Source organism: Macaca nemestrina, chromosome 10, assembly GCF_043159975.1.
Source record: "Macaca nemestrina isolate mMacNem1 chromosome 10, mMacNem.hap1, whole genome shotgun sequence".
Classification (NCBI taxonomy): Eukaryota; Metazoa; Chordata; class Mammalia; order Primates; family Cercopithecidae; genus Macaca; species Macaca nemestrina.
The window spans coordinates 83,219,601-83,232,109 of record NC_092134.1 but is presented as its reverse complement, the minus strand read 5'-3'; the positions used below and the strand labels follow the sequence as shown (position 1 = coordinate 83,232,109).

At 43.3% G+C, this 12,509-nt stretch overlaps 1 protein-coding gene across 4 annotated transcripts in view; it reads right to left on the bottom strand.

Annotated features, from left to right (window-relative positions):
* Positions 1-12,509, bottom strand: part of LOC105492849 (LIM domain and actin binding 1) — a 105,416-nt gene that overhangs the window by 23,792 nt on the left and 69,115 nt on the right. For all 4 annotated transcript variants that reach the window (XM_011760119.2, XM_011760120.2, XM_011760121.3 and 1 more), the window contains 3 exons: positions 6,858-6,942; positions 5,241-5,389; positions 1,444-1,551 (listed from right to left, as the gene is read on the bottom strand). In XM_011760119.2, coding sequence (XP_011758421.2) covers positions 1,444-1,551; positions 5,241-5,389; positions 6,858-6,942 — 342 coding nt within the window. The remainder of the gene's footprint in view (positions 1-1,443; positions 1,552-5,240; positions 5,390-6,857; positions 6,943-12,509) is intronic.

The window sequence follows — 12,509 nt, the reverse complement described above, 5'->3', positions numbered from 1 at the left end:
AATGTCTTTACTCTGAGCTTCTGTGGTCCTGTATAACCCTCTCACAGCCTCACAGCACCTATCATACATTTTTATGATAGTTGACCTCTTATTAATCTCTCCTCTACAGGCTGGTCTTGAACTGCTGACCGCACGTGATCCACCCGCCTCAGCTTCCCAAAGTGCTGGGATTATAGCCGTGAGTGACCGTGCCCAGCCAGAATTACAGGTTTGCTGGCTTGGCTGGAGCATGAGGTACACACAGGCTGCAGTGAGAGATAGGCGGAAGGAGAGAGTTAGCCTTGCACATAAAGACCACATGGAATGATTTGTCAATAAGTTTTTAAGCTTATTATTTCCTATGCTTACTTAGCATAGTGACTGCCTTTAATAATAATATGAGTGAAAGAGTAAGATTTTCTTGCACAAAATGTGTTAAATGTTTACTTAAATTAAGAATATATGAGTATCTGAAGATAATCTCTAATCAAACATATTTTTATTTGTGTAAATTTTTTTCCCAGGAGCATGGAATCAAGTTGCCCTGACTCTATGCTCTCCCAAATAGATTTTTTTTTTTTTTTTTTTTTTTTGAGATGGAGTTTCGCTCTTGTTGCTTAGGCTAGAGTGCAAGGGCACGACCTCAGTCCACTGCAACCTCTGCCTCCTGGGTTCAAGCGATTTAACTGTCTCAGCCTCTGAGTAGCTGGGATTACAGGCATGGACTACCATGCCTGGCTAATTTTGTGTATTTTTAGTAGAGATGGGGTTTCTCATATTGGTCAGGCTTGTCTCAAACTCCCGACCTCAGGTGATCCGCCCGCCTTGGCCTCCCAAAGTGCTGGGATTACAGGCGTGAGCCACCACACTCGGCCCAAATAGATTTTTATTTTATTTATTTATTTATCTTTGAGACAGAGTCTTGCTCTGTCACCCAGGCTGGAGTGCAGTGCACTCAGCTCACTGCAACCTCCACCTCCCAGGTTCAAGCGATTCTCCTGCCACAGCCTCCTGAGTAGCTGGGATTATGGGTGTGCACCCCTACACCTGGCTAATATTTATATTTTTAGTAGAGACGGGGTTTCACCATGTGGGCCAGGCTGGTCTTGAACTCCTGACCTCAGGTGATCCACCTGCCTCGGCCTCCCAAAGTGCTGGGATTACAGGCGTGAGCCACTGTGCCCAGCCTCCAAATAGATTCTTTAAAATCACTTCAGTTCTTTGCCTTCTGAGCATCTGCTGAACAAAATAATTTTCCAACGAAGGTTCATTATTTGGTCAGCTATAAGTTGCAGAGCTCCTCAACTGAAATTATGTGACCTGCAAAAATGACAATCTGTCCTGGCAGCTGTTACCAAATTCCCAGACACTCTACAGCCTAGAGTTAGAGTTGTTTCTAATTTCAAGCACCTAATTTAGAACACATGCTTCCTTGGCAACTGGACGTCAGACTTTTCAACCTACCTTTTCCCCTTCCTGATGGGTGATGCAGACCTCAGGACCTGGGGGCACATTCTCCTTTTGCTCCATTTTATGAATTTTGATTTCGCCACCACTGGCTTTCAACTCATTCTACAAAATAAAAATAACTGTAAAAAAATTTTTAAAGTCCCATCATTCTATTCTCTTCATAGCATATCTATCAGATAAACTTGGAATGTTAAAAAATTCTTCTAAGAAGCCTCAGGTCAAATCAACCCCCTAACTCTCACAAGCAAAACCCATTGACTAGTGAAATGACAAAAGCAGCTTTGTGGACACATACCTCAGAGTTAAATATCTGTAGGCTAGTGTAAAACTGGATTGCTCATTAGAATACAGACATATCAACACAGGCACACAGAACACCCCAAGCATACAACATTCTTGTGATTCACTCTTCTAGCAGCAGAGCTTGTGGTAATGCAAAGCTTGTGAGTTTTATCAGAAAAGACCATTCTGGAGCAGGGGAAAGGAGATGCCAAGTGCCAATAATAGAAAATATACTGACCATACATATATAAATGCCCGGCCTGGAAAGAGAGACAGGGATGATGTATACATATAAAAACTGAAATTATATTTAATGATACCATAAAGCAACCTTTTTGGTGGGACTTTCAAAAACATGTTTTTCATATACAATTCATATATTGTACTAAAGACATAATTTATTTTACTTCTTATAACAGAGCCTCAACATAAAAAAGCATGCATTTTATTGTCATAAGGAATAAGCAAATTGCATTTTTTTCCTTGCAAGGACACTGGGGCGAATATTACAATTAACTTCATCTATTATATCTAAAATCAACATAGAGCCTGGGCGCAGTGGCTCACGCCTGTAATTCCAGCACTTTGGGAGGCTGAGGCGGGTGGATCACCTGAAGTCAGGAGTTCAAGACCAGCCTGGCCAACATGGTGAAACCTCATCACTATTAAAAATACAAAAAATTAGCCAGGTGTGGTGGCACATGTCTGTAATCCCAGCTACTCAGGAGGCTGAGGCAGGAGAATCGCTTGAATCCGGGAGGCAGAGGTTGCAGTGAGCTGGGATCACGCCATTGCACTCCAGCCTGGGGAACAAGAGCGAAACTCCATCTCAAAATTAAAAAAAAAAATAAAATAAAAGCAACATAGAGGTCAATGACTATAGACATTTCCTACCACTGATCTGTTAATATGTAGTAATCTAGTACTTTTTTGTTCTCTGTGACTCTTTAGGCATGGGAGGAAACAATTTATGGCCACAGGGCCAATGAAAGGAATGTGAGTATGACTTAGTCACCTAGGGATGGTATTCCAGATTACTGCCCACAGCTCTGGAGGTGCAGCTGTGAGGAGAAGCTGGCAGCTAGCACTGCAGAACATTATATAGCCCAACAACTCATTCCTGACCCCGTCTGGAAGCCCCACCTCCAGAACTGCTGCCAGAGAGTATGTATGTGCCTTGTTACAACCATATTCTGTTAAGGGTCCTGGGAAATTCTTCGGGGATGAGACAAAATATACTTTTTACAAGAATTCCTGAAGACTTTTCAACTCTTTAAATCTCCAGAGCAGGAGAACTGTAATACAGAAATGGTGAGGAGTTAAAAAAAAAAAAAAAAGAAAAAAGTTACTCAACAGGTTTCCCCACATAGGGAGTCACCTGGTGGGAATGTTTGCAGCAGGAGGGCACTGAGAAGCAGTAAAATCTGGTAACAAGAGGAAGTTCAGCTTCACAGATCCCAATTTGCTGTATCTCCTGACCTGCCTTCTAAGAGAAGTCTAAATTTGCTCACTTTTCACATTCACAGTGCCTATCAGCCTGTGATACTCCACTTTGCTAATTGACTTACACACATCATCTCTTCTTAAAACATAAAGTTGTTAAAATTACAGTTAAAAAACCAAGATGAAATTATTCATCGCCCAGAGAATTAGTCCACCAAATACTATTAGAGAATGTATGCTTAATAATGTGGGGAACAGAAGACTTAACTCGCAGAACACACATTATGGTTTCCAATATGCGCCACATTTCAGTCTGCCTAGGAACAAATACAATTCAATACTGTTCTTTTGATTTTGTTAGACAATTAGGACATCAAGAGATTAATGGTTTGCAATTTGAAATCTTAGAACAAATGCTTGAAGGATACAAAAATATGTGTGTGTGTATTTGTATCGATGTGTGCGTATATATATATATATATATATATGAATAAATGGCATTTAAAAGGTAATGTCTGTTTTCTTTTTTTGAAATAGAGTCTCACCCTGTCACCCAGGCTGGAGCGCAGTGGTGTGATCTCAGCTCACTGTAACCTCCATCTCCTGGGTTCAAGTGATTCTCCTGCCTCTGCCTCCCTAGTAGCTGGGATTACAGGTGTGTCCCACCACACCCAGCTGATTTTTTTTTTTGGTATTTTTAGTGGAGACGGGGTTTCACCATGTTGGCCAGGCTGGTTCTGAACTACTGACCTCAAATGATCCACCTGCCTCAGACTCCCAAAGTGTTGGGATTACGGTGTGAGCTGCTGTGCCTGGCTAAAAGGTAACTTCAATTAAGCAGTTCTGTAGTGTCAGCTTACCCGTTAAGCACAGGACAACTTAAAGGGGAAGGACTCTCCATAGTATTTTGAATATCAAATTTTTTTTTTTTTTTTTTTTTTTTTTGGGAGATGAGGTCTTGCTCTGTCGCCCAGGCTGGAGTGCAGAGGCGCAATCTCAGCTCACTGCAATATCTGCCTCCTGGGTTCCAGCGAGTCTCCTGCCTCAGCCACCCAAGTAGCTGGGATTACAGGTGCCTGCCACCACACCTGGCTAATTTTTGTATTTTCAGTAGAGACGGGGTTTTGCCATGTTAGCCAAGCTGGTCTCGAACTCCTGACCTCAGGCAATCCGCCCGCCTCAGCCTCCCAAAGTGCCGGGATTACAGGCGTGAGCCACCACACCCAGCTGAATATCAAAATTTTCATGCTTACTGAGCATGTCACCTTCTTGTGATTTCTCCCTTTTTCTTATCTACTATTCTACTTCTTTAGGAAAACAGTACATCGTAAGGATTAAAGATTAAGTAGATGATCTACTGTATGACCCCTTCATATAAAATTTCCAAAATAGGCAGATACATAAAGACAGGAAGTAGATCAGCAGTTGCCAGGGGATGAGAGCAGGGGGAGCTGGGAGTGACTACACAGGTATGAGGTTTCTTTTCAGGGTAATAGAAAGCTTCTGGAATTAAACAGTGGTAATGGTTGTACAATGTGAATATGCTAAAAATCACAAAACTGTATACTTTAAAATGATGATTTTATATGACGTGAGTTATATCTCAGTAAAAAATTACAAAAAAACCCTCATTAATGAACACAGCTGATATTTCTCTCTAGTCTTCTTCTTTCTTTCCTCAAAAAACAAAATAAGCTCTCCAGTCTTCTTCCGTCTTCCCTCAACAACCAAGATAAAATAAGAGTTCTATTGAAACTAATAAACTACTACTTCTTTAACAACAACACAACATTAAGTAGAAGAGCCAGGGAAACTCTCAATGATACTGACTGGTAACATCACAAAAAAAGTGAGTGGGGTGGGAACGAGGACTAAGAAAGCAAAGTCAAGATTAGACCATGGTAAGACCTGCAAATCCAGTGAGGGTAGGGTTCATGTGAACAGAGAACAGCTAGGGGACCAGGGCTCAGAGGTAAGGGTCTGGTGGCATTTCCTAATTCCAGTACTCAGTGACCATCTGCTGGATGACAGAATGAATGAATGAATGAACGATGCAGAACACATACTGTATAGTTGGTTGAGCTGCTTTGTTTGGACACAGCTGCCTGGTACTTGGCCATTCGATCCTTTATAGAGGTTTCTGAGAGGCGTGGAAGTTCCAGATTTCGCCTACTCTCATTTTTCTCCGAGTTGAATGTAGAAGATGACAACTGACCTAGAAGCATCCAAATAACATGTTTTATTTCTCAGATGGGATCTCACTCTGTCACCCTGGCTGAAGTGCAGTGGCATGATCATAGTTCACTGCAGCCTCGAACTCCTGGGCTCAAGATATCCTCCCATCTCAGCCTCCCAAAGTGCTGGAATTACAGGTGTAAACCATTGTGACTGGCCAATGTGTTTCATTAGAAGATAAAAGTGATTCAAATAATTTCAAAATTCTAAATTTTGGGTTATTGTTATCTAATGGCCAATTTCTTCCATTAAAAGCACGAAGAAGAAAATCAGGAATATAATTGTCATTTACAAAGTAATATTCACTCTTTCTTGGCATTAAAAGAACCTTACCATAATTGAGCATTGCATATTTTATTTAGTTTTTGAGACAGAGTCTCACTCTGTCACCCAGGCTAGAGAACAGGACAGTGGCAAGATCGTAGCTCACTGCAGCTTTGAAGTCTTGGGTTCAAAGGATCCAGCCATCTCAGTTTCCCAAGTAGCAGTGACTTCAAGCATGCACCACCACGGTGGGCTTTTTTTTTTTTCTGTAGAGATAGGTCTCACTATGTTTCCCAGGCTGGTCTCAAACTCCCGGGTTTAAGTGGTCCTCCTGTCTCAGCCTCCCTAAGTGCTGAGATTACAGGTCTGAGCCACCACGCCAGGGCCTGTATTTTAAAATTCTGGCTTATTTAACATGAAAAAGAAGAGATCGCAATGCCTTTTAATTTGCATTTCTTTGATTACTAGGTAGCTGATGCTTTTCCTGTTTTTACTAATTTTTTCTTTTGTGAAGTGCCTGTAAGTCCCCTTTAAAACGTAATTCCACTCTCAAAGTGTTATGTTATCACTGGTAATACAGGGTAACCAAACCTGATATGGGACACAGCCCATCTATTGAAGCCCTCAAATCCCAGATGACTAGAGCCAAAACTGATCGTAGCACTTTACTTATAGCTCCTCAAAATACCCTTTGGTTACCATAGGTTATCACTAACAAGGGTGGATTAAAAATAGAAAAAAAGAGGCCGGGCACAATGGCTCATGCCTGTAATCCCAGCACTTTGGGAGGCCGAGGCAGGCGGATCATGAGGTCAGAAGATGGAGACCATCCTGGCTAACACAGTGAAACCCTGTCTAGACTAAAAATACGGGTGCCTGTAGTCCCAGCTACTCGGGAGGCCGAGATAGGAGAATGGCGTGAACCCGGGAGGCAGAGTTTGCAGTGAGCCGAGATCGTGCCACTGCACTCCAGCCTGGGAGACAGAGTGAGACTCCATCTCAAAACAAAAAAAAAAGCTATTTAACAAGAGCAATGAGATTTGAGAATGGCTTGCATCTAATAGGCAGACTTTCCTTTAATTTGTGTCACTCTTCCTTTAAAAGCATTGGCTTCGAGTCCAAAACATGTTGCTACTAGTGAGTACTTCCTATAGGACCTCATACACAAGGAACTCTCTGCTTACCTGGGCCTATTTCTAGGTCATCTAGAGAATAGCTGTTTTCAGAGACCTTCCTTCCACTTGCACTTCGGCTTTGGGCCCGGAGAATCTGGAAAACGAAACCCAGTGATAAGTTTTGCAGAAATGATGGGAAATCTTGATGCAAGGTTCAACTTGCAAACCTTCTTTATAAATACAATTCAGATTTGATTTTTTTTTTTTTTTTTTTTTTTTGAGACGGAGTCTCACTCTGTCGCCCGGGCTAGTACAGTGGCGTGATCTCGGCTCACTGCAAGCTCCGCCTCCCGGGTTCACGCCATTCTCCTGCCTCAGCCTCCCAAGTAGCTGGGACCACAGGCGCCCGCCACCACGCCCGGTTATTTTTTTGTATTTTTAGTAGAGACGGGGTTTCACCGTATTAGCCAGGATAGTCTCAATCTCCTGACCTTGTGATCCACCTGCTTCGGCCTCCCAAAGTGCTGGGATTACAGGCATGAGCCACCACGCCCGGCCCAGATTTGATTTTATATTTTTATATTTCATAGAATTTTAAACAAAATTACAAACGTCAAGCACTACATATTCACAGGTGCCCAGGGAAAAATAAGTAACTCTATGTAGGTAATATTCTCTGTTAAAGATCACTTCCTAACCAGCAAGCTTTGTAACACTTATTGGAGGGGAATCCTCACATACCAGATGACAATGACATGCCTTCCAAATTGCCAAGTGCTGATGCAGAATCTGCTGTTTCCTTTCTCCGTCTCACGTTATTTCTGCTATTGCTGCCTTGGTTCATGTCTTCATCATCTTTCCCCTAGACTATTGCATTATATCTCTTTAACTGGTTCTTCATTATCTTCCAATCCAGTCTCTATGATGCTGCCATTATCCCCAATAATACAAAGTAATTATCCAAAAATATAAATCTATTTTGCTCTCCTTTTCAAAATTCTTTCAGAATTCCCACTCACTCCTGAAATTAAATCCAAAGTGCTTAGTAAGTCACAGAAGTCCTGTTCTAGATCTGGTCCCCACCAAGTCAGCCTCCTTTGTCCTTCTGTTGCCTTGCAAATGCCTGTTCCTTCAAAGACTCAGTGTAAGCACTATGAAGTCTGAGTACCTTGCCAACATAAATTTAGGTAATCTTTCCTCTGTTCCCAAGGTACCTGGTCAAACTGTTGGGTGACTGTCCCTCTACTGCACTGTAAGCTCACTGAGGGCAGAGACCATGTCTTTCTCTGCATATATTTCCAAGACTTACAGAAAAGTGGATGACACAGATTTTTTTTTTTTTTTTTTTGAGACACAGTCTCACTGTCACCCAGGCTGGAGTGTAGTGATGTGATCTTGGCTCACTGCAGCCTCCGTCTCTCAGGTTCAAGAGATTCGCCTGCCTCAGCCTCCTGAGTAGCTGGGATTACAGGCGCTTGCTACCACGCTTGGCTAATTTTTATATTTTTAGTAGAGACAGGATTTCACTATGTTGACCAGGCTGACCTCAGGTGATCTGCCCACCTCAGCCTCCCAAAGTGCTGTGATTATGAGCTTGAGCCACTGCGCTTGGTTGACACAGATGTTTTAAATAAAGTATTTTGTGATTCCATTAAATTACTACATTTATCTCTCTCATATCTAGGGTAGATCTTTCATGAAAGTTACAAATTATAATTTTTAAGACTGTAGAGTCAAAAATATTCCCAGACATAGTTCACAGGGAGTATGTCATGTTTATTCAGCTTATAATGAGTGCCTTACATCAGATCCTATCATTCAAATCTCAATTTATTTCCAGATAACTTGAGGTTAAAAAAGATATCTGAAATCCAGTATGACAGGAGATAAGAATAAAACACTTAGCACCCTTTTGAGTTTAACATTAGTAAATAGTCACTAAATCTTTAAGTTTAATGGACTAATCAACTTTACTATAAAGTTTGAGAAAGTGAGGCTGGGCATGGTGGCTCACGCCTGTAAACCCAACATTTTGGGAGGCCAAGGGGGGCAGATTGCTTGAGCTCAGGAATTTGAGACCAGCCTGGGCAACATGGTGAGACCCTGTCTCTACTAAAAATGCAAAAAAATTAGCCAGGCGTGGTGACATGCACCTGTGGTCCCAGCTACTTGGGAGGCTGAAGTGGGAGGATTGCTTGAACCAGGGTGGGCAGAGGTTGCAGGGAGCAGAGATCGCTCCACTGCACTCCAGCCTGAGCAAGAGTGAGACTCTGTCTCAAACAAAAAAGAAAGTGAACTATCACTTTTACATATTTTTTATACCCCCTCCTTGGAGAGAGAAAACATGCCACATCAGAAATCAGAGCCAAGGATTTGTCTGTCTATACCACACCAATAAGAATAGTTTCTTTCAAATTCAGTATATATTTAATATCTCTCCCAAGGCCAGGCAAAGTGGCTCAAGCTTGTAATCCTAGCACTTTGGGAGGCTGAGGCAGGTGGATCACTTGAGCCCAGGAGTTTGAGACCAACTTGGGCAACATGGCAAAACCTCGTCTCTACAAAAAAAATACAAAAGTTAGGCCAGGCACGGTGGCTCTTACCTGTAATCCCAGCACTTTGGGAGGCTGAGGCAGAAGGACCACGAGGTCAGGAGTTCAAGACCAGCCTGACAAACATGGTGAAACCCCATCTCTACTAAAAATACAAAAAAATTAGCTGGGCGTAGTGGCCCACACCTGTAATCCCAGCTACTCAGGAGGCTGAGGCAGGAGAATCGCTTGAACCCAGGAGGCAGAGGTTGCAGTGAGCCAAGATCAGGTCACTGCACTCCAGCCTGGATGACAGAGCAAGACTCCATCTCAAAAACAAAACAAAACAAAACAAAAGTTAGCTGGGCGTTATGGCACGTGCCTGTAGTCCCAGCTACTCAGAAGGCTGCAGTGGGAAAATTGCTTGAGCCTGGGAGGCGGATGTTGCAGTGAGTCAAGATGATGCCACTGCACTCCAGCCTGGGCAACAGAGTGTGTGTGTGTATAATTTGTCTCCTGGCTGGGTGTGATGGTTCATGCCTGTAATCCCGGCACTTTGGGAGGCTGAGCCAGGAGGGTCCTTTGAGCCTAGGAGTTCAAGACTAGCCTGGGCAACATAGGAAGACCCCATCTCTACAAAAAAGAATACAGTGAGCTGTGACCACACCACTGCATTGCAGCCTGGGTGACGAGTAAGACCCTGTCTCAAAAAGTAATAATAATAATTTATATCCAGTCAGCTTTGCAATTTACATTATTGATTTAAGTCTATTTTTTCTTTTTTTTTTTTTTTTTTGAGACGGAGTCTCGCTCTGTCGCCCAGGCTGGAGTGCAGTGGCCGGATCTCAGCTCACTGCAAACTCCACCTCTCGGGTTTACGCCATTCTCCTGCCTCAGCCTCCCGAGTAGCTGGGACTACAGGCACCCGATGCCTTGCCCGGCTAATTTTTTGTATTTTTTAGTAGAGACGAGGTTTCACCGGGTTAGCCAGGATGGTCTCGATCTCTTGACCTTGTGATCCGCCCGTCTCGGCCTCCCAAAGTGCTGGGATTACAGGCTTGAGCCACCGCGCCCAGCCTATATTTTTTATTTCTTTTATTTTTTTAAAGTAGAGACAGGGTCTCATCATGTTGCCCAGGCTGCTCTCAAATTCCTGGGCTCCAGGGATCTTGCCTTGGCCTCCCAAGGTGCTGGGATTACAGGTGTGTGCCACTGCATCTGGCCTGATTGGGCCTATTTTTAATAAAAACTAAAACAAGCTGGAACAACACTATCCGTGCTACATCACACACAGGTCAGGCATACTTTCATCAATTACTAAACATCCATATAACTCACACAGCTCAACATATTCTTGCTCCAAGAGCAGCCTCTATCTGAAAATGAAGTGGCTAGGCCCAGTGGCTCACCTGTAATCCCAGCACTTTGGGAGGCCGAGATGGGCAGATCTCTTGAGGTCAAGAGTTCAAGGCCAGGCTGGCCAACATGGTGAAACCCTGTCTCTACTAAATGTACAAAAATTAGCCAGGGTGGTGGTGCATGCCTGTAATCTCAGCTACTCAGGAGGCTGAGGCACAAGAATCACTTGAACTTAGGAGATGGAGGTTGCAGTGAGCAGAAATTGTGCCATTACTCTCCAGGCTGGGTGACAGAGCGAGACTCCATCTCAAAAAAAAAAAAAAAGAAAAAAGAAAAAAAGAAAAGAAAAGATAATGAAGATCTTGGTCAAGAGGAAAAGATGTCTGGCAGGATACCCTCAATCCACTTTTTTTTTTTTTTTTTTTTTTGAGACAGAGTCTCGCTCTGTAGCCCAGGCTGGAGTGCAGTGGCGCAATCTCGGCTCACTGCGAGCTCCGTCTCCCGGGTTCACGCCATTCTCCTGCCTCAGCCTCCCGAGTAGCTGGGACTACAGGCGCCCGTCACCTCGCCCGGCTAAGTTTTTGTATTTTTAGTAGAGACGGGGTTTCACCATGTTAGCCAGGATGGTCTCAATCTCCTGACCTCATGATCCATCCATACTGGCCTCCCAAAGTGCTGGGATTACAGGTGTGAGCCACCGCGCCCAGCCCTCCCTCAATCCACATTTTTAATTTTTATTTATTTTTTTTGAGACAGTCTTACTCTGTCACTCAGGCTGGAATACAGTGGTGTGATCTCGGCTCACTGCAACCCCCACCTCCTAAACTCACACAATTCTCGTGTCTCAGCCTCCCGAGTAGCTGGGATTACAGACGTCCGCCACCACACCTAATTATTTGGGTTTTTGGTAGAGATGGGGTTTCGCTATGTTGGTCAAACTGGTCTAAAACTCCTGACCTCAAATGATCTGCCTGCCTTGGCCTCCCAAAGTGCTGGGATGACAGGCGTGAGCCACCACGCCTGGCCCACATTTTTAATTTTATTTTCAACATACTTCTTATTTGCTGATCATTTAAATAAAGAAAATTCCACATATTTATTCCTAATGCTGCCGCACTGGAAGATAACCACTACAAAAATTAGAAAGTTCAGAACTCAAAATGGGAGAAAGGCTGCTGATAAACTTCTTTTGAAAAACCAAAAGAGGCCGGGCGCAGTGGCTCACACCTGTAATCCTAGCACTTTGGGAGGCCTAGGCAGGTGGATTGCTTGAGGTCAGGAGTTTGAGACCAGCCTGGCCCACATAGTAAAACCCCATCTCTACTAAAAATACAAAAATTAGCTGAGAGTGGTAGCACGTGCCTGTAATCCTAGCTACAGGGGAGGCTGAGGCAAGAGAATCGCTTGAACCCAGGAGGTGGAGGTTGCAGTGGACCAAGATCATGCCACTGTACTCCAGCCTGGGCAACAGAGCAAGACTCCATTTCAAAAAGAAAAAAAGAAAAGAAAAACCAAAAGGAAACGGGTTCTGCATTCTTAATACAGATATTTGCTTTCTGTCAAAGGTAAAGTTCAAGCACAATTCCAAGAATATGTGTTACATGTTACAACCTGCAGAGAGCTCAGTTTTCTGTCTAGTTGGAGCTACACATCCTTCTCTGTCTTGTGTGAAGTCCCTGCACTGCTGTTATTGGGAGCACAATCATTTAGAACCAGAGCATATACCTTGCCAGGGCAGAGGCTTTCTTTGGTTTTAAATGCATAAAATTTCCCATCTTTGCTAGCTTTTAATTTAAACTGCTGGATTAAATAAAATAAGGCCCCCTTACCT